Raw genomic sequence first — 23,416 nt, 5'->3', positions numbered from 1 at the left:
CTGCCCCTTTATTCAGTAGTCATGAGGCATCTGGAGTACTTATTTACTGTGTACAACTGCCAGATGGGAATATTTAGAAAAGATGGATCCAGATTCTTCTCAGAGGTGCACCAGAATAGGAATAAAGGCAACAGACAGTGGAAATTCCAACTGATAAAAGAAAAACATTTTCCCCTGTTGGTGGTCAAAATTTAGAATGGATTTTTGCCCAGAGAGGTTGTGGGATCTTCACAAATATTCAAAACTCAACTGGACAAGATCCTCAACAACCTGCTCTAACAGGTTCTGCTTTGAGAAGGAGGTTTTCCTGGAGACCCCCAGAAGTTCCTTCCAATCTACCAGATTCTATGATTCTGTGCTTGTAAAACTTAAGACACAGCAGTAAAACTCCCCGTGAGCCATGGCAATATCCTTTGCCTGGTTCTGTCTGATTTTTAAGCCAAAAATCTATGCTGGAGATAACAAGCAGAGCAATAATCAAGTGCCACAATAGAAGAGTTTGCAATAACCACTATAGAAACACCCACCATTAGACTATTACCAATAGCATAAAAACTCTTTTTACTAGTAAGCACTCAGTAGTACATTAAAGTGTAACACTGCAGCAGCACAGCCAGTTTAATCCACCAGAAATACGTGTTGCTAAAAAAAAAAGCAAGACTTAAAACTGCTCATTGTCTGAAACTATTGCCTCCTTTCCATGCACTATGACTGGCACTTGTACAGTGAGCGCCATCAAGAATCTAATCTGCCAGAAAAACGGCAACAGAATTAAAGACGGTTAGTATTCAGCCAGACAATTCCCTAATTCCCACTGCACAGCCACGCAGACACTAGTGTGTGCATAAGTGCAATAAGCGGCGTACATTATGAAGCCTGGCTTCTCAAAGCTCATGCCTGTCTGAATTACCTTCTGCTTCACAATATGCATGAAATCACACTGTAGTCCTTCCTATGGCAGGGGCAATAAAATTACATTTCTTCCTTCTACACAGATACTTATTTCCAAGAAAGTTAATCTTTTGGTTGGACTGAGTTGGAACTGGTAAAGAGATTCAACATAATAGGGCAGGAGGGTAGAAGAAGGAAGGGAAGAAAAGGGGATTGTCTAGAGTATTCAAAGGGACACCCATCAGAAGGCCCTGGCGAGACCAAATTGAGGACCTCTAATGAAAGATGATTCATAAGGTATAGCTTTCTGATTTCCTCTAATAAAATGGAAGACATTTCCACCAGAAATACAGTTTTTCACTGCACAGCATTTTCCACTGCACAGTGTTTTTCACACAGAAAAAGGCAGCAACTGAGACAGTACCACTATTTGCCTCAGAAAGTCACAGCTCGTTGTCCATGTGTAAGAAAATCCTGGGTTTTTTTGGTGATGCCTGTGAGCATCACCATGGGTTTCCCAGTTCTACCTACAAAAAACTCCTGAAAGATGGTAGTGGAATGAAGAACTAAGGTATTAACAAACTGTGTCTTAAAACAGGGCATGGCTGTGACAACTAGAAAATATTTATTTCAGATTGTCTCACACAGAAGATTTTTTTTTTTTAATAAGGAAATGTGCCTAACCTCTGTCTTTCCTCTTTCTGCAACTGTTTTAACACTACCATTCTGCGCTTTATCTAACACAGCAATGCCATTAGTTTCAATAGAAATATCAAATCACAATTATGCTATTTCTAGAACACTATGCTGGTAACAGAATAACAGTTAAATAGAATACAACTATTCAGATGTGTTTCTAATGTAGATTTACATGATGACAGCCAACAGTACTACAGTGAGAGCTGACGTGCCTGCAATTATTGTCAGATCTGAGACAGCAAACTCGGCAGCTACTTCAGAGTATGACACCAAAATCCAACAACAAGCCTAACTGGCTCATTAAAATCATCCTCCTGATTCCAAAACTTGTCAGTAATGCTGCTAGTTCCCCTAAAACAAACTGCCATTCTATTTACGTTCAGTGACACAAGGGCCAGTCAAAAATTGACAGAAAACTTATCTTCAGTTTGTATCTTCTTAGCACTGGATTGGTTGCAATATTTTCCTCTTTTGAAAGGCAACTGGATATCCCCATTTCACTATCTTTAGTGCCTCTTCAAGTAATAACTAAAACATCTCTGTATATCACTTTTTGTCAGCTAAATGAATCATCCAGATAATTTTTCCTGCAATTAAAAAATTAAGTCAACGCTTATTCTACTTGTTACCTTTCATAACAGAGTAACAATTAAACAACAACAAAAAGTAATTTAGGAAAGCAGGAACTTGATAAAATTCAGGAAATAGAAGAAAATGCTAAGGTTTCATCAGAATAAAGACTAGTACACGCATCACTGGGGCTGACAAGGAACCAGGGAAACGGGGATGAAGAGTTAATGAGAAACTTGGATTGGGCTCCTGAAAAAGGATGAGACAAAAGAGGATAAATGAGGGGAGAAATGGGGTAGCTGAGCTCCCTGGATAAAAGCACAAATCAAAGTTTCCCAATGTTTAGGGTGGGGTGTTTGTTTCTTTGTTTTAACATCTGAGGTCCATGAAATAGTTGACATGAGTTCTGTGAAACTTAGAGCTGGTCTTCAGAGCACAGGGCTGGGCCAATTCACAACTGACCCGCCACTTCGTACGGGTCTTTTTGACTGGGCAGGAGAAAGGGTTTGAAGTCTTCTAAAAAAGTACGCAATGTTTAAGTAATATGCACCTCCCTATTCAAAGTGATACAGTTTTGCTGGTTTTTTTTAAATTATATTTTTGTGACATTAAAAATATACCACATCTACCTAAGGATCCAGCACATGGACCAGTAACTTCCAAAGTCGTAAGTTTCTGTTACCACATACATTTAAATGAAATGAAGATACTAGTAATATCTATACCCAATACCCTTAAAGTTAAATGGTTGTTACCAAAAAAACCCAACCCGTGGTGTTTAAAATCTTATTTTCTTCTTCCCTCTCTTCCATTCTACCAAATATTCCATAATTAATGTTTTTATTTACAGTAATTTCATTAACTCTATCAACATATTCATGAAAACCTACCATACATCATCTTTCTTTACAGCTTCCTTTTCATTAGTAAACACACAGAAAGAAAGGTTACGAAGAAGCCTCTGCTGCTGTTCTTTCCCAGTTTTCCCAGAAAACAAGTTAACTTTCTTTTAGTGATACGAGCCACTGTTCTATGCTACATTTTAGAAACTGATTAAATCCTCTCTGAGTAGGTTTCCAAGCATGTCCCTCTAATAAGAAAACAACGAGTCCATTTCATAGTAGCTGTAAAACCACTTACAATCAGTAGATACTCAGTAGGCAGAAATCTCATCTGCAGAGAAACTGCAGAAGTTTATCTCACTGTGGAAGGTAACTGGGCCCTGTGCACTTCAAATTAAACTTGAGCTATTCAGGTCAAAACAAAAATTCTGAGATCAAAATCGTTAGTAACTTACTCCTTAAAAATGGTAACTCAGTGCTTCTTCAGTAGGCACTCTGCAAGATGGTTAAGATTGCCAGGTCATATAGAGAACAAGACGACTGTATTAACCTCAAGCTCTGAGGCTATCAGGAAAAATGATGAAGGAAGATACAGACGGATTCCCAAAACGACTGCCTTCAACACTGTACTGGCCTATCCTGACTCCAAAGAAAATATTAAATGCTGTCAGTTATAGAGGATGTGGAAAAGTAATAGCACTAGGATCACTACTACTACTTTAACTGTTGTATTAGAAAACGCTGACAATATACGCACCTGTACACAATAAATTGAGTTTAAGCTAATTCATAAAATAAGCTTTTAAGTATTATTCTTAAATCGAAGAAAGACTTACAGTAACGTAATAATTATAAACCTGCATCTTTGATGCAGGTACACATCAATGTAACAGTTCTATCAAAAGGTATTAACTACTGGATTAAACAAAAGAGCAGCTCGAACTCCTCCTAATCAATCAGCCGCGGAGTGACAGCAGAGGGATGTGCTCGCTGCTGACACAACTGCCTGCTGCCAGCGAGGACAGGCTGGGAACCATCCCCAGGCGGGAGGGGACAGGAAGGAGACAAACTGCCTCTTTCAGCAGCGGTGCCAGCTTACATCAGCGTAAAACATCCAGAGAGGTATTAAATAGAGTCCCTTTCCTTCTCAAAGGATGCAATCTCAGCTTCATTTCTGAATGCCTGCTTTTGCGTAGACTACAGAGCAAGTATTCGCAAACTCCCCGTCACCTCCATGGACATATCTGAAAGAATAAACTGATATCTGCTCCATCAACTGCAATTTAATTTAGATCAAACAGCTAACGCTCGAATGGCAAAGAACGTAAAAGATACCACTATTTTCTCTGCTCTGTAAAGGTCTTTGAATTCAGAATACTGTCATTTTACTGAAAAAAAACCCCAAACTTCAGGAAAAGAACTTGGGACTCAGGATATTCCAAATTCATGAAAAGTCCTTTCAGCTCAGGGACATTCCAAAATTCACATGCAGCTCAGCAAAACACAGCAAAACGAAAGAATTAATATAGTTATATTAGCCCTAGAAAGCAACATGCGTTCCTTCTGTTTGCGTCACACATGCATGCAATCTTAACTGTTGAGGATAAGACTTTGAGCAAAACAATGGACTTCAAATGCCATTTTTAAGCAACAATTAAGCTTCTTTGGACCCAAAGCTATTACTCTCCCCCTCACCCCTTGAATAGCGGTTCCTGAATTTCCCGCTTCTCTGCACTTGCTTGTGCAACAGCCCCAGAAGCCACTCGTCCCCAGAGGTGAGACACAGTATTTGGGGTAATAGTGTTCCTCTACCTTCAGCATTTGCTGTGCCCTTCGCAACGATTAGCAGCAGCAGCAGCAGCATTTGTGCTGAAGGGAAACAAACTAGACATCACATCAACAGGAAGCCATTGATACAAAGAGGTATGCGTAAATCAGTGGCTATTATCAGAAAATTATATAATCCTACACCTGATTTATGTTTTCCATTACTTCAGCTACAGTTTTTTTCTGTAATATGTATTGGATCTCATCTAAACACATTGGATCTTGAGCTATTAGTGGCAATGAGTACTGGCACTAAAAAGAAATGAGTATTTGTTTTATAAGCCGCCAGGGTGTCCTAAATTCATTCATCTTTTGGAGTTAACCTTTCATATCATCTAATAGATTTATTTTTTCCTCAAAGGCAGTATGTTATTTTTAGGGGCAAATGTACAATCATAAAGTATCTTCACTACCTGAAGAAGTTCTTACTATACAGTACAGTGACAGCAGTGAAAGCAGGTAAAGACTTCGAAATCAAACTTGGCAATTAGTATTTTTTTTATATTTAATCAACATTTATGACCAAACCCAAAGCTGCATCAATGGACAAGCAGCTCTGCTCCTAAATTATAAATGAAACAAAACCACTGTGAAATTTACAGGAAGACAAATAGAAAAAATGTGAGAAGCTAAGTTACAGTTCTCTTGCAGAAACCTCTCCCAATTTCTTTATTTTTGTTTCTTTGTATTCCTTCTATTTTAAGAAATCTTTATGTGTAAAACACTGTATGATAACTTCCTTTAAACAGTAAAACTTCAGGAAACAGACAAATTTCTAAACAGAGAACACATTTCTCCGAAGGCTATGAATCACTATTAGCTCAGAACTAAAATGCAACAAATATAAGGAATTATGTGAGTAGTTTCCAAAGATAAAATTTATATTTACTTCCCCCTTTTTCATTTCAACATTCACAAAAAACATATGTTATGACAAAATTACTCAGAGAGAAAAGTCAAGCACTCAAGAAAATGAGAATAAACAGTAATTGCAATTAGCCCTGGCTCCTGTACACATGCTTTACGATAATTTTTAATTGCATGACCACAAGCAGAACCTCTCTTTATTTTGACCAATTAATGAACAATCATTCATATTTTCATTATCGTTTGTGGCTCAATGTATGGTTCTTAGGACTTAGCTTACTAAAAATTATTCAAACCTTAATACGAAGGCAGATGTTCCCCATTCCCTAATGATTTCTACATAATATTCAGTATCCAAGTGCTTCAAACCTACCACATTTTTGTGAAAATACATGCAAGACTAGAGATATCATCATCTTGGGTTTACAGAGAGATTTAAGTATAAAAACGTACGCTAATTTTGTGTGATGAGCTTGCGATATCACCTATAATATCGACATGGAAGGTCACAACCCTCTCTAAGGGAGCATTGCATTTTCTTCATTGTAAGAGTGGCGCTCCCTCCTTCTGGAAGTCTTTGGCACACTCATGATTCACTGGAGAATAGGTGAAACATAGGAGGAGGGAAGGGGGTTTACAGCCTCATGACCATATGGTAAGTGATCATAAAATTAAACATCTCATCATAACTCTTAGAGAAAAGCAGACTAAACTGAGAACACCGGCATTTCCCTGGTTCTTGAATGCTTGCCTGTGCGACCCTACTTATACTTTTAGGACAATTTTTATTTAACAATTATCTCTACAGTATATCCACAATCATGTGGCAGAAAGTTGAAAAAAGAAAGAAGCAGCAGGTCTTTAAAAATCTTGTTAAATGTTTTAATTTTGCCTTAATACCTTATGTAAAATTAAGTGTCTATCCATTTGCTAGACTTACCACTGAGTTTTTAAATTAAGACGCATTTTTATTCCTGTTTATTTAGAAGGACACAATAACCAACCATTACCTCCTGCCCAGCCAAATGCAACAAGGCAGAGAGTAATCAGATTTGGCAGGCCAAGTGCTGGCTGTCCACTGCTCAGCTACAGCGTTCTCTGTCACTCCAGCCACAAGGGTTTCAGAGTGCCTGTGCATTCGCTAATTCTCCTAACACCGATTTTCTAACCCTCCCACCCACGAAACTTTGTTATCCACAGTCACAAGAATTATTAATAATTATAATGATTATGTGTTAATTACCTTTTCCTCTCTATGTGTTAAAGATAGAAACAACAGAAAGTAACGTAAATCAGGATAAGACTGAAGGACACTTCTTGATACAACATGGACAACAGTGCTATACGGGCTGCCAAAAGGACAGATGTTCTTTGCTTTTCTATTAAAAAAAATATCTGTCTTCTATAAAATGAAATCCAACAAACTGTCTTTTTAGTTCCAATAAATACCCACTAGGGATGATCAGTCTTTTTACTTCTAAACTCCACACATGAACACAAGCTTGCTCACTCACTCCAAAAAGACAGATTGTCAGTTTCCCCTACCACTTTTTCTCCCCTCTTCTCTCATTTTCTGTTCTTCAAAAACAAAACAAAACCAAAACAAAACAAACTGCCACGTTTCCTCAAAATACATCTTTGGAAGACTAAAAGCAAACCACGCTACCATTTGCCTCTATTCCAAATGCAATTCTGTCATACCTGGAACAACCCAGGTGAGTCTCCCCAGTTACAGATGAAGGAACTCTCAAACTCCTGTTTGGATTTTTGGGTTAAAACCTTCTTTCCCTGGTCTAATGTAATTAAGTGTCCAGTATGTTTACAGTAGAAAAGAAATAGTTCGAAAGCATCTGCAGGTCAGCCACTGGTTTCCCCTCAGTAAATTCTATTCTGTTTCTTTGCTGGTTGTCTGTTCACAGCTAGTCTTAAATTAATACTCAATAAAATCAAATTCCTAAGCTTTAATATTGCATATGTACTTCACATGTATACCGTAACACTGTTTTCAGCATGCAGTATACTGGATATTGTTCTAAAAGGAAAGAGCTCTTTGTTAACTACAAACTAGCTAATACTTCAAAAACTCAAAATTCATCTCAACCCCCACCCCTCTCCACCCCCCTCCCCCCCAATTTGGTATGAATTTCAGCATCAAGAAGGCAGCTCTCTCTTCTATTTACCGACATAAAAGAGCATATTATTACCTCCCATATCAATAACTAAATAACATTCTCCTACAAAGCAAGAAAGTATAAAAACACCCTGCACATAGTTTGTCACAGTAGGACTTGCCAAGGACACCAGAAGGTGACTTACATTTAATTCTGTCTTTATTTTTAAAATCTATTAAAATCTATCCATCTCCATGGCAACTCAAAACATATATTCCTCCCATACAGTCTGATTAATATTTTGTAGTTTTTGTTTTATAGTCAAACTTTTGTTCATTTGTTTGAAAATACATAAGAACTGTCTAGTTGATCCTAGTAATCTTAAATGGTATCATAAATCTGTATGTGGAAGTAAATGAAAGGTGAGATGTACTGCGTATATTGCTCCGTGTCACATTGTTCTTTAAAGCCAATAAAACTAGCCATAAGTTCTGTGCTCTTCAAAGGAAAGTAATTTTCAAACCAATTATTGTAATTTTTCAAATTTTAATGATATAAGGCTTGGTTACAAACCAGTCTTATTTTACTCTCTGACCTGGTTTCAGCTGGGATAGAGTCAATTTTCTTACTAGTAGCTGCTGTGTTTTGGGTTTAGCCTGAGAACAATGCTGATAATGCATATTGCTGTAGTTGCTGCAAGGTGATGTTTTCAGGTGACTTCTTCAGCTTTCCCTAACACCTGAGAAGCATAGACAGAACAAGCTGGGCAATGGAATATTCCATACCATAAGCATCACGCTCAGTATATAATGGGGGGTTGGCCAGGTGGCAGGGACCCACGATCACCACTCAGGACAGGCTGGGCAACCGATCATCAGGTGGTGAGAGGGACTTGTGTTGTATTATTTTATTTTGTCTATTGTTTTACCATTATTATTATTATTGTTGTTGTTATTTTCCTTTTCTGTTATTGTTCTATTAAACTGTTTTTCTCTCAACCCATGAGGTTTTTTTTTTTCCTTTCCCCTCCTTTTCTTCCTCTTCTCCCTACCCTAGTGGGGCAAGGGGGAGTGAGCAAGCGGGTGCTTGGTCCTAGTTGCTGGCTGGGGTTAAATCACAACACTCTTCTAAAAACTTATGCCTTCTTCTAATTCCTTAAAGCTCCACAGACTTCCACAAATCACTATGAGAGACTGACTGCATTAAATCTCTTAAAAATAGGGAAAGGAAAAATAATAATTATGGGAATCCTTTTTAATCTTAAAATATGAAGCACTTAAACTTCAGCAGGTTAGTGCTAACAGGGAGATGTACTGAAATGGATTGCATTTTATGGCAGTGACCTAATAAATATTGTGTGGATTCTACAGGAGGACTGTTCTACCAAAGAAAAAAGGTAGAGCTCATGACATCCACTAAAGACCTCCAAAAAACCATAGCTAATAAGTTTATGTAAATGCAGGTCTCAATTTAAGAAAGCACGAGAAGGACTTTTACTCAACTCTCTACAGACAACATCTATAAGCAGCCTAAAAGCCTATGATTTTAGGTGCAAAAACTTCTAACTGCCTAAGGTAATGGCATACCTTAGTGGACATAAATCACACTGTGACACTTCTATATTGCGGTCTTTATTCTGGTCCCCACTATTCAAGACAGATGCAGACAGACTGGAGTGGGTCCAGATGAGGGCCAGGAAGATGAACAAAGGCATGGCAAACCTGCCCTACGGTCTTTTCTCCCTGGAGAAGGCGGCTCAGGGGGGACCTCATCACAGTATTCTAGTATTTAAAGGGCAGCTGCAAAGAGGATGGAGGCTCTCTCTTTGTAAGGAGCCACATGGAGAAGACAAGGGGCAAAAGGTATAAGTTGCACAAGGAGAGGTTTCATCTCAACATAAGAAAGAACATTTTTTTACAGTAAGAACAACCTCCCCCGAGATGTGGTAAGTTCCCCATTGCTGGATGTTTTCAAGATGCGACTGGAAAGGGTGCTGGATAATCTCATCTATGGATAATCTCAACCTTTTTCACAAAAGGTTGGACCACACAGTCTTTCCAGGTCCCTTCCAACCTGGGCTATTCTATCATTTATATCCAGCTTCCCCTTCCACTACTGAACATACCAAGTTATAAAAATATCCACCTTACACATACAACACTGAACTGTTCATCATTCTGCATTCTCCAAATCATTCTGCACATACCCTTCACAACCCAATCAAGAAAAATGTTCAAGTATTTTCTAGTAATCAAATGACAAATATGCTAAAACCCTCTGATTAGGTTGCTAAGCAATCAGATCCCAGCAGACTGTTCCCTTTGAGGAACTGAAGGACTAGATGCTACTAAAAGTGGAAATATTTACTCTTAGTTTCCCTTAAATTCCGTGTAGCACTTAACATGATTATCAGCTCCCTCAAACTCATATCTGAATTCCTGGCCACTCCATGAAGATCCTCCCTTCATTCCAAATATATAAAGATATAAAAATATCCATAACACTGCCAAACATTCGAACATAGGACTAGGGATAATAAAATGATAATTTTGAGTGTCTCTGTTAGTGTCAACAGGGGCCAGACAAGCTCTTAAAATTCTTTTTAGATGTCTCTTTCACAATGCCTAAGGGAATTTCCTATTTGCAGTTAACCTTGAAAATGACTCAGAAAAAGGAAAGAGGACCACATATACGTGCAATACCATCTCTGTACGCGTGTCTCAGTACAAATACCTCATCTTTCCAGGAGTTTGTTTGGACAGAACTATAAGTGTGTAGGAAATACGCTCCATCTTGACTTGAAGGAATTCTGTTCCTTCAAGTGACACCTTCTGAAGTAGACATCTGATGCAGCATGTCTGTTTTAGATCATACCACACTTTTTTCTGTCTACGTATTTTAGAAAAATGCATCAGTAGTTCCATGTTTTATCAGATATGAAGCAAAAGGCATCTGACTAAATAAAAATGTCTCATAAAATACTCTACTACAAGAGTAAATTACACTAGTGATTCAGTGAATGTTTTGGTTTTGTTTTGAATGATGAGTTTTGAACTAATGCTTCAGTTTTAGGGACACCCTGAAATACCCAAATCAGATAGCTTCAGTTGCACCAAGTCCTTTTACTCACTCTCTTTCCCTTGATAGGATCCTAAGAAAATTTAAAAGGAGCCAGTAGGAAACTTGTTTCAGACTCAGCTGGCAAAAATTCCCTCTATTCCCAACAGCATTGTGTTTTACTCCTAAAACTAAAAGAGAAGTTACTCCACACCCCCCCGCCCCCGGCTCTCCTTCTGCATAAAAGTAGCAAATTACCTTTATTGATCTGACCAAATTCTAAATTGGGCAATTATGTTTGGTCTCTCTACAGTCATCTGCTATTTCAACAGAAATAGTCCTCACATCACATCTTAAACTCTGAGGAATTTTTTTTACTGTTAAAATAGCTACTATGCTCCAACTGTGAGGTTTCAGTGATCTCTTTAGCTGACTTAACAACTCACAGGAGTCTTGTTTGACCTAATTAACTAAAGCTCACAGAGAACTTGCAGATCCTTTATTTAGAAGTAGTACAAAAATAACAAATCTTATCAACACATACAGGATAAGAAAGTTATCTTCCTTCTTGGTATTATTTTGCTGTCTCAATGGAAGTCATACACTGGTCTGGGCAACTACATGAGAGCCACACGCACGTTTCACATAACAAATGCAATTTTGCACCTTTATCCATCTCTTTGCCTACACAATTTTCCCCAAGGTTTGTTCTTGGTTTTCTGCTCTCTTCTTTGTCCCTTTGGAGTAGGCACAAGAACAAATTCAGATTCCCATTTTTTTTTAATTTCTCCACTCCATATTAAGTACAATACTGGGGAAGGGAATCACTGGTATCTTTTGTTTACAAGCCTTTGTAATACTGATAAAAGGATAAGTAAAACATTCTTTTAAATTTCTTAGGCTTCCCACAAAACGAAATAGGTATCTTGTCCAAATTATCTAAAGAACAATACGGAGTATTTGAGCCATAACACAAGATAGAGGGTCCATACGCACAGTGACAATATACGTACATGTGTGTATATGTGTTTACATACACTCACGCATATGCACTATATTATACAGGTATATGCACATACACATCTGGACAGCTGTGCTTATCAGAACATCCACCCACATTACCAGCAGCTCAGTATACAGTGTTTACACAGTACAGATTTTAAACACACACTTCCTATGAACTCTCTCCCAAGGATTTCGTACAATGGCAGTGAAAGTAGGAAAATCCAAAACAAGTAGGTTAAATAGAACGGTGACCTTTTTTGACAGAAAGTAGTTACTAAATCTTACTGTTTCTGTGCTCATCTGAGAAGCCTGGATACAGGCAGATCAGAAAGCAAAGAAATGCTTTTTTGTTTTCCAGAGTTATGATGCTGTATCTATCTGCACACACACTACATATTCAAATAGGGGAAAAAATGTGCTCTTTTCGTAGAATAGTTTGCATTGGAAGGGACCTTTAAGGCCATTTACTCCAACCCCCCTGCAATGAGCAGGGACATCTTCAACTAGATCAGGTTGCTCAGAGCCCCATCCAGCCTGACCTTGAATGTCTCCAGGGATGGGGCATCAACCACCTCTCTGGGCAGCCTGGGCCAGAGTCTCACCACCCTCAGCATGACAAAGTGTTTTCCTTATATCTAGTCTGAATCTTCCCTCTTTTAGTTTAAAACCATTATCCCTTGTCCTATTGCAATAGGCCCTACTAAAAAGTCTGTCCCCAGAACCATAAAAGTCAGGTCAACTTTAGTCCTTTAAAAATACTAAATATTTAAGTCCTATTAATGATTACTCAGTAATAAAAAAGGTGATTTTCAAATAGGCATAGAATTAACTAGGTTATCATTACTGCTTCAAAACCCACACAACATAAATAACAAATTCTGATAGCTTCCATACCAGTATTATTTATTTCCCTTTCCAATTTGAGAGAAACCTTCTGCATTTTGAAAAAAAATCTTATTGTTTTGTTAGCATTTAAAATTATAATATCAGAATCCAACTACCCAGAGCATAACATGATACTACAGTAAAGCAGAGAACACACCATACATCTTTCTGTTTCAAATTCATTTTAGGCACAGCTCTTCCTTTAAGAGCTCATTGCACACAACTGCCTTTTCCTCCACAGTCTCAGCTTCTAGTTCTACTAAGGCTATCACTTTTCTTTCACCTTGATAGCAAAAATTACAAGAGTATCACAGCCCTGTGTAGTATAGTGAACTCAGGCCAACCTTTCCAATACATATTTCACAGACCTACAAATTAAAATTACTGCACAATTGTTATAACTCAAACCTATTCAAGGTTCCTCACGCACAGTTTCTCCCTGGTAATAGCATGGACTCTCCATGGTCAGAGAGAACCAAGAAAGATCGCCAATATTTCACGCAGACTAGTTTTCTACAACTGTCTCTCTCAAAGCTGTGCTTCACTTTGCCCTTCCACTTCGCACTGTTGTTCTCCTCGCTACGATTTTTCTTCATCTGAGCTATTTTATCTTGGAACAACATAGCATCCCTCTTCAGGCAGTGTTTTAATCGCTCCAGGCTTCCTGGGTATTAAATCCCAGTTCCTACTGTTTAACCAAAAGGCAAGTAGAAACCTTACAATGTATCTCAACAATATTACTACAGCAACTTCTTGGACCTTTTAATGGAAATAAACTCGGCCTTTCAAGCCATAATCCAAGTAGGAAGTTTGCCAAAAAGCATGAGATGAACATTTCAGCCTATTCAGAGATACGAAGGGAGGCTGTAGATTTTGTTTAGCATTTGTCTTACAGTGCAATACTACTAAATAATGAAGTACCTACTGTTACCATTTATAGGTACTACTGAAAACATCCGTGGTAACAACTAGCATCTGAACTTCCACTACAGTAAGAAACTCTTCTACACAGCTGACTAGGCACAGTAGCATGATAAATAACATTAATTAACTTTCTTAGATGATTCATATACAGTTTGGGAATAATAAAAAATTTCTGATGGCGCTGATCCAACAAGAAGCAAGTATTTCCATTTAGTCTCTTACTATACTTCAAGATATGACCTTACAGCACAGCTTCCAGCCTCAATACCAATTATAAAATCCTAATCCCAGCTCTGCCACCTCTATACACTTTCTCAAGCTTCAGATTTACAGTTTCTAAATGGGACAAATTTATGTTACCCGCCTAAAAACGTCGTAGATTGTTCTTCCATGTCAGGAGACCTCTGGTACTCTATCAGTAGTCTTGAGCATAGGGAAACACTGAAGGTGGTCAAACACCGACAGCTTTGTCCAGCGAAGTTGTGGAGTCTCCATTCACAACAAACTCAAAACCTGACTGGATGCAGTGCTAGACAACTTACTCTAGCTGACCCTACTTCAGAAGGCAGTTGAACCAGATGATCCCAAGAGGTCCCTTCCAACCTAAACAATTCTCTAATTATTTCTACATTAGAAAATATTAAGGTTTGGTTTGCGTTCTTTTGTTTTGTTCTGTGGTGGAGGCTTGGGGGGCTTGTTGATGTTTTGTTTGTGGTTTTTAATAATTTCTGGAGAAACCCACCACAAAACAATTTATTTTCTACTCTGAAGCTCTGCCAATTTCTTCCTGTCATGGAACAGATGCCTCCTTCCAAAGTTCTATGAAAACAGTAAATCCTTTCCTCTGTTATTTAAGAATACAATAATGTTGCATGCAACATTATAATAAGCATAATGAGCTAGAATAGAAAGCAGTCCCAGAAAGAACATCACTATGTGAAAGTTTATAGCTAGAGCTTTCTCTCTCCCTCCCCCTCAAGGAACTAGTCTTAACAATAAAAAAGTAGTAGATTAGTAGAAAGGAAGTGTAACTCATTTGTAGGTAAAATGATTCCCGTTTCTCCAATTCAATACCATTGTCAGTAATACTGTTGCTTTCTTCATCTGACTCTGGGGAGAGAGAAAATCTTACAGGAAGAAAACAGCAAAGATTGCTTTATTCCCATACACCACAGAGGTAAGTATTTGAAATGGAAAAAGAAGGAGTACGAGGTGCAAGAGTGGTCTAAAAAAAAAAAAAAAAAAAAAGTGTATATACCATGTGCCATGCCCTTTCCTCCCACCCCCAATTAGACTCGATACTAGTTTCCAAGAATATTTCTTCAGAGGCATATGATCACTATAGAAGAAGTGGGAGCAACAAAAGTGAAATGAATTTCATAATTGCTTTTTGAAGGGAGTAGGGAACATGGCTGCTTATGACAGAGATACACTAGACATTTAATTGTATATTTTCTGGTTTTATTTGCTAAATATTGAACTACTGTCACATCAGGTTTAAATAAGGAAACAAAGCTGCTGCAGCTCTATGTAGAGGTATTTCTCTAAAGCAAGAAAATAAAGGAAATTCATGCTTGTACCACCTACAGTTCTTGATCCTAATCCTACAGTTATGGTTTGTAATTACTAAGCCAAAAACCTAAAAGGAGGGGGGAAAAAAGAAAAAAAAAACAACCCAGGAAAAAATACTTTCAAACATGCAAGTTTTTTTTACTTGCTGTTCCATGGGATTTGGTCATTAAAGAATAAGAGAAGAACAAAGATGAAAGCAGAGGTAGGTGACATTATGTGGCAGCAACTGAAAATGATATAAAATAGATGAGTATAAAACTCAATACACTTATCTTGAGTCTTTATTTTTAATAGATGAAGGAACAATTGTATAAGGTCCTCTGTTTGAGTTCTTCGGCTTTCAAACTCTAGATGCTAGAACAAATACTCAAGACTGTGTTGAATAATTCTTTGAAGTCTTTATGAGACTTACAGAAATCTTCCATTTTATGTTACTAAGCACGTATACTATGTCTTACATATTTAAGAACACTTTAAAATTGGGGGTTTTTAAACAATGAACTTTCAGACCTGAAGGCAGCATTGCAAAACTGCTGAAATTTTTAATACAGCCCATGTGAACCTCACATGATCAGCAATTCGGCTGTTCTCAACCCCCCCCCCCCCCCCCCCCCCCCCCCCCCGATCAAATTAATCTATCAATTCTTATACTCATTATGATTTTTTTCCTAATGGACTGAAATGCAGGCAGCATTATCTCCCAAGATATTTGGGAAATAAAGTACAATGAGAAGAGTTCTGTTCTTACCACATACAGCTGTTTCCAGAGTACAGCCCATTCCTGCAGTGTTGCTGTGACTTCGGTCACAACAGAATCTTCAAGGGGAACAACTGTTTCATATTGCCTATACAAGAAGAGGGGAAAAAAAAATTAGGAAAGGTACCCTGGAAAATGTAGAAAAAGAAATAAATGTCAACATAGTAATTTGTACAGTGCTAGAACTTGAATTTTTTTTAATTTGTTGAACATAAGCAAAAATATCTTAAGAGCAACATTTCAACCATTGTAACACTGAAGCAACTCCAGAGTCATACCAACTGTTCCTCCATTACATTACAAGAATCAGCTTATGTGAAACATTTTCTAGTTACCTGTTAAAAATATATAATTTCATTCTAATCAAGGCCAATGAAAGCACTTTTCATGATTATAGCATGCTAAATTAACTTGCATGCAAAGAAGAGTCCTTTACAGTTTGCGTCTCTTCTCTCTAAGCTAGTCCAACCCTCTTTCCCCTCCAATTAACATGTTAGCCAATATAATTAAGTACCTGAAATATCTACCATCTAGTAACCTCTCCCACCCAGAAGACTTTTTTCAATATTGGATATGAAACTCAAGTGAGCTATCCTCTAATCAAAAGAATAGGACCTGCCCCTTTGTGGTCAAGATCCTCCATACCCATCAGAGGGGAAGCATAGCGCGCTCTTCTTTTATCACACTGAAATGCAAGAATGTGGTAACTAACATATGTATTGTAATAGCATTATATTTACTGAGCCATTAGAGCCTTGACTTGCCCTTTACATTGAATGCTAGTACTGAAAAAAATGTCAGGCATTGTAAAAATAAGATCTATTTCAAGCTTCTGCTCTTTCAGGATTTTTTTTCAAAGAGAGAGAGAATCAAAAAAAGGAAAAAAATCAACATCAAAACACCCCATTTCTGAAACACACCCTGTTGGCACAATTTTCCATAGATCCTAAAGTAGTAGTACTTAAAAAAAAAAAAAAAATGGCTCAAGAGGTGGTTTGGGACAAGTGGTGTCAAGTGAGAGACAGCCCAACAGCCCTGAGGGACACCAGCCCCTTCCCCTTCAGCAGTACAGCTGTGCGTACAGCTACTTTCAAACTCTCCTGCGGGGAAGCTACAAACTCCCCATTCCATAACCAGTTGAGGGTATTTCTTCTGTCTTTTCTGCAGAGTCAAATGAGTGCTAACAAGTAAATATGTGAACAATGAGATGTAATTAATTCTGAAAAGTTTTGTTTTGTTTGTTTTAAGAAGTTTATCGTTAAAAAAGCCACAGACTTCCACAGCAATATTTCCCTTTTGAAAATTCCTACTAGAAATAATTGTGCCAAATTAGCTGAAGCCAAAAGTAATAAGCAATGGGGGAGAGGATGACGAAGTTACACCACTGTATGTCTCTCTGTTTTCCTGGAGCAGAAAACTTATCAAACAAAAGCTTCAACTCCTTATTTCCAAGCTACCAAAAACTCATATTCACATCAATAACGTAAGTAAATCTTATCTTGAGATACGAAAACATACATATATTAGAAACATCACTATCTTAAAAACCTGGCATAGTCACGTTAGGCATGTATTCAACCCACTAAAGCTGCGACTGGGAAAGCTCCGATTCACATACCAGGAGACTAAACCAGGCCATGATTTTTTTCTATTATTATGCCAATGACCTCATCATTACCACATTTTGTTGTGAGAAACAAACACTGACAGATACCTGGCATCTGAGATTGTGCTCTACTCTACTCCTGCAATGTTTTTGTTTGGTTTTGGTTTGGTTATTTTTTTGTGGGTTGTTTGGTTGTTTTTTTTTTTTTTCAATTTTGGCCACAGTAAATTTCAATTTATGCTTTAACAAATCACCACAGAGTATACTTGTGATCTGAAGTGTGACACTAAGAACATGACAAAAATTCCAACAACCTATTCTTCAGCTCATATTCAAAGATCATTTCAATGGTTAAACAAAATAAGACATTTTGGAAGATCAGCCTTCAACAGTATGGGGGGATTTAATGAGAATGCACATCAGGAACATGTTTAACCATGTAAATATAATGCTTTGCACTCCTGCACTTCCTCCATTATACCCACATACTAATGACATTACATTGGGTCTATGACTCAAATATAAGAACATTATAAACCATGCTCTATTATTTCACAAGTGTTACTGGCACTTTGAATACATATGATATATAATACAGAGGCACAATTTCTGTTGCCATAACATTAAATAACCACGATCTCTGCTTCAGAATTGTATTACGTTCTGTTCTATCTGTCGGTATACCAGTCTCTGATACTTATTCTAAAAAAATATATCACCTTTCCTAATAAGTATCTAAATATCCTGAACTGGTTGCCCTTTACAAATTTTGAAATAACATCAAGTACTAATTAACTACAGATTACAGGAAACTGGTCTTCCCCCTAAGGACAGTAGACATTAGAAGTAGTCATTCTATGCAATATACATCATTTTATATACACCCAAAAGTTATGAAGCATCAGTATTACAGTTGCCCTTACAATCTTTACGCAGTCCCTTTGGGGATAAACATACAATTAAGGCTATCAGAACTCACATTTTTCTACAGGTACTTCACTGAATGCCATTTAGTATGTTTTATCTTCCACATTTAATTTGCTACCTTGGGTCACTGTCTGAAACACTGCACTTATAAATCTCCCCACAGTGACCTTAATCTAAAAAATGCAGGTAAGAGCAGCAGTGAAGACACAGCATACTGATTTCAGGAGTCTCGGTCAATCTCAGGGGAAACACTGCAGGTTACAGAGCCTACACACAGTAAAATCTCTGCCGTTATGTTGCCATCAGTATTGCTCTTCACATTAACTAAAGTACACACACCTCTAGCAATATATGAGCTACATATAAAGACAGTGAAGGTAAAATCTTTTCAGCAGAGTGTACCTCAGTCCTCCTTTGGCTTAAGGTGTGGAGGGTTGGATTATTTTGAAAAATTTCAAAGTAACATAGCTACATTGTAAGCTATGTCAAAGGTAAAATCTGCTGATAAACTAGACGGGCTGTCTACATGTTGGTGCCTCCATAACGAACAGGAACATACAGAATTTTGCCAGTGAAGAACAAGCAGAAATGAAAAATATAAATAGGAGTTCTTTAAAATGCATATGTTTCAGATGATACCTCTGAAGTTAAAATTTTATGAGCAAAAGTGAACATGTGTAACCAACAGAATTGATTCTTGCTGTATTAAAAAATCAAAAAAAATTGAAAGCTCTGCAGAATTACATATAATTTTCAGACCCCAATACACACCAAAAGATACAACAAATTAAAACCACTCTATAAATTTTAATAACTATTTCTTAGCTTCCCTTCTAGATGAGAAACACTGCAGCTTCTTAAAGAGAAGGAAAAACACTCACCCTCTGTTACTGACAATTGCCTTTTTCAAGTGAATATAGTTTGCAGGAAAAATCCCCTATAAGAGAAAAAAGTCTGTAAGTTAGAAAAATACATTTGCAGTTTTTACCATTTATATGGTAAGCCACAACAAATAATTGCCAATATACCTTTTAAAAAAACCACCCCTAACCAAAGAAGCTACCACAGTCAAAAGTCATTATTCAAATTAGTCACAATTGATCATTTTAATCCATTTTAGAACAGGACAGCATGCCGAATCACGCCTCCATCTGGAAAGATTACTTTCTTAATAAGGAAGTTTAGCAAGTCTATTCAATGAAAATATCATACAAAGATTCAAGCTGAGTACTTTTCAACCCCAAAAGCTCATGAAGTGTTCAGAAACACTGCTGTATGGGAAATATGCTATAAAAATCATGGGTAAGTCAACTAGGACCAAACAAAACAGTGTCACTCTAATCCTGTGCAGCTGTCTGGGGTGGGATGAGACTGATTTAAAAGAAAACATTTAAGTTTAGCCAATTGTCTTCCTACTGCAAAGACTGCAAGAGCGCAATAATCCACTAACAGGTGATGAGCAAGCAGGAAAAAGGTGCGACAAGCAGGAAGGGTTCAGAGAACAGCTTGCAGTTAGCAGAAAGGAACGAGTAACAGAAGGAACTACCTGCAATATTTACTGGAGAGCTGTAAGCTAGCCGGGACAGCCAGGAAAGCAGCTATCGAGCAGTCTGCAGCATAGCATCAGTACGCTTCCAAACCAGGCATCTCTATCACTATGCTACACTACGTTAGACCACAAGGACACATGTCTAAAAAACACCAAAGCAAAAAGCGCACCACCAAATTCCTGTCTAGCACCCATTACCAGGCTTTCACTAAGGAAAGAAGTATTCTATTACTTGCATACCCTGGAGCTGTCCTTTTTCCTCTCTCTTTCCAACAAAAAGCTGTTTAAACCCGCCTGGGATAGCTCCCATTATTTGCCTTTTGCTGTTCCCATGACAGTTGGATTCTAACTTTGCGCGTGCCACTGTGTTCTCATGTGATGAGACATGTGGAAAAGAGGTAATTTCATAGCGTTCCATTCTCTCTTTAAAGCACGTGGCCCTGAATCCTCAGAGCAAATTTGGTCAGTCAGCAGGAACAGTAAGCCGGCACTTCGGCGGGGAATACAGGAGCAGCATTGGTAATCTCCAGGTTAAAAAACAGCCAACAGCCTCTCACAAAAATGTCAGTTATCAAGCGTGAGCTTTAAATTTTTAGACCTTTAAAAGAGTACAATTTAGGAAGAACAATTTTCATGGCAGGGTTGAAAGGAATATTAAGTAAAGATGATTCAAAATGCTAAGAAAAATTCCTTCTTTTTCATAGGCAAGACTGAAATTGCAGAAAAAAATAAAGATAAATCTAATGGGTATTGCTTCAATGCGGGGGGGGGGGGGGGGAAGTAAACGTGCATGATTTCAGCCACATGAAAATCTGGAAAAGGAAGAAGTGGTACTTCAGTTTCTTGTTTGATTCTCTTCCAATTAATGCTGTTTATTTCTGTGATTCTGTGCTGGTTACCCAAGAAACCAAGGAAGGTTTGAAGGGCTCTCCGATCAAAAGTGAACACATACACAAGCGGAAGATGTACCAACACAAACACACACATCTTGGATGAGATTTATAACCACTGGAGAGATTACAAGTTAGATGGGAGAAAGGTTTCTGATCCTTTGGGTGACTAATAAGTATTGTTCTCTAAATTTAGAAAATCAATCTAGTTCTCCCACAGGAAAAAAGTTAGAGAAGTAAAATCCTAAGGGCAAGGAAAATGAAAAGTTTACACAGTTGCAACAGCAAAATAGATACAATCTCCCACTAGATTAAAAAAAAAAAATAAAAATGTATTCACACTTACCTTTACATTGGGCTTCTTAATGGAAACACCTCTGTACCAGCCTAAAATCAGATAAAACACACTATATTAATTTGTGGTATTGTTTACTTTACACAGAAGCAAACTGACTGAAAATTATGCAGTTACTGAGATCATCTCAAAAATCAGCTGTGCCTCACAAGGGTTTGGTTTTGGCGTTTTTTTTGTTTGTGTTTTTTTTTTTTTCTTTTGCTCCACAATGATGACAAGCAATTAAGAACCTGGAATACTCCTGTTTATTCCCACCAAGAACAAATGCAGCTTAGTATACTCAGCCACTGTATTCACAATCATTAGCCACTGTTGCAAAGACACATGCAAAAATCTGTACTGAACACTTTTCTTACACGCTGGTACCCGAGTCTCCTCATAGTGTTTATCTTAATCATATCTCCAGACTTCAAAAATCTGTCCTTTTAGAAACAGGAAAAGCCATTATCATACATATCTAATATTGTTTAAACAAATATAAATCTTTTGCACTTGCCTGATTTTATGTATGTCTGTGAGACTACAGAACAGACTTTAGGATCTAATTTCACAAACCCAATTATTATTCTTGTATCCCCCATCAGATAACAGCCCCAGACAGGACAATAAATCAGGAGTAAAAACCAAAGCTGTAAAAGCTCGAAGTTAAACAGAAGAACCCAGTTACTCCCATTTTACACAGGTGAAAGTAATGTCATTCCATGAAAGATTCATCAGGAAAACATCACCCAGTTAACAATGGAAAACTAGCACGCTGCAGTCGTCATGGTAGATGAGCTGCTCTTCCACTCCATAAGACACAGAAAACTACCTTGAATTCTTGTTAAACACATGCTGTTTTCTTCATATCTGGGTCTAAGAGAACATAAAGCTAACCCTGAAGAGCCCACAGGAGCACAGGCGATGAATAGTGCCAGGTTGGGAGTTCTGTGGAGGAGGCCTAGCCACCCCTGGACATCAGAAATTTGTGGGCAGAGCTGGCCAGGCCCAGCAACTCCACAAACTGCGAGTTCAACTCTCTGCGCATCACTCTTCTATCTACCACAGCCCAGCAATCAGACAGGCAACAACCCAAGCTTGCCAGAACCCAACAACTGCATATAATCTACATCCACTTGTCATAAAAATTCTGCTACTTTTTTTCCAGCAACTTCCTACTTTTAATTTATTTATTTATTTTTTTTCCCTACAGAAGGCAGATATAATTTAGTATCCACAGCATTTGAAAGAGCATTACAAGAACCTGTCAGTAACTTGCTATGGAAAATAGAGAAGAACAGAATAAAGTAACTGCATTTTGTGTCTCAGAAAAAGGACGTAATATTTGGCTGAATTATGACATGAGTCTCATTTAAAGGCTCAGAAGTGGGGAACAAGGCCTTGACTTTGTTTTAAAGACAGCCTGCTAGTCTTCATTTATTTTTTTTAGGGAAATCTAAGTCAATATAAAAGAAAATAACTGATGAATTTAAGACATTTGCAAATCTTAGTACAGAAAAAATTAAAACATATCTTCTTCATGACATAAATTTGTCATGAAGATAGGACATAACACCAGATTTATTTTCCTGTGAAATTATCACTTCTATTAAAAAATAAAAATTTTTTTCAATTTACTTCTTAGTTGATCAAACTTCATGGCAAGCATATCAATATAAACATATATGCACAGACAACACATACATATCCTTAAAATAAGTAATTTCTGAAACTCCACGCAACTGTGTCTACAACACCTGCTTTTGAGTAAATGAGGCTACATATTTTTAAGGTCATGAAAAAAACCAAACGCATTCATCCTGTGATTCGTTGTTACCAATATTAAATAAAGCATGCTGCTAACTTTTATATTCATAGGCTCCGTATCTTAGAAATAAACATACATTTTAAGCTTTAAGACAAACCAAATGGCAAACTTCTTGTTAAACATGGAAAAAAGTGGTTTTATCTAACTTTGCGAACAGAGCTGTAAAATTCAGAACACAAACCGATAAAGCAGACATCTATTAATGATTCAGACCTGCAGAGTAGGGAATGAAACCCATTTCCAAAAAACCACCTTATTTCTGAGTTTCAAATTCT

At 37.5% G+C, this 23,416-nt stretch overlaps 1 protein-coding gene across 23 annotated transcripts in view; it reads right to left on the bottom strand.

Annotated features, from left to right (window-relative positions):
• Window positions 1-23,416, bottom strand: part of DOCK3 (dedicator of cytokinesis 3) — a 220,321-nt gene that overhangs the window by 167,318 nt on the left and 29,587 nt on the right. For 22 of the 23 annotated variants that reach the window (XM_074603250.1, XM_074603258.1, XM_074603251.1 and 19 more), the window contains exons 3-5: window positions 21,326-21,366; window positions 19,422-19,477; window positions 15,999-16,095 (exon numbers count right to left, since the gene is read on the bottom strand). In XM_074603250.1, the coding sequence (XP_074459351.1) occupies window positions 15,999-16,095; window positions 19,422-19,477; window positions 21,326-21,366 (194 nt within the window). Of the gene's footprint in view, window positions 1-15,998; window positions 16,096-19,421; window positions 19,478-21,325; window positions 21,367-23,416 lie in introns of those variants that run through there. The other variant, XM_074603273.1, reaches the window with a different exon arrangement.

This window comes from Larus michahellis, chromosome 10 (genome assembly GCF_964199755.1).
Source record: "Larus michahellis chromosome 10, bLarMic1.1, whole genome shotgun sequence".
In the NCBI taxonomy this organism is placed as follows: domain Eukaryota; kingdom Metazoa; phylum Chordata; class Aves; order Charadriiformes; family Laridae; genus Larus; species Larus michahellis.
The sequence above is the reverse complement of the archived record's forward strand: the minus strand, read 5'-3'. Positions and strand labels throughout refer to the sequence as shown.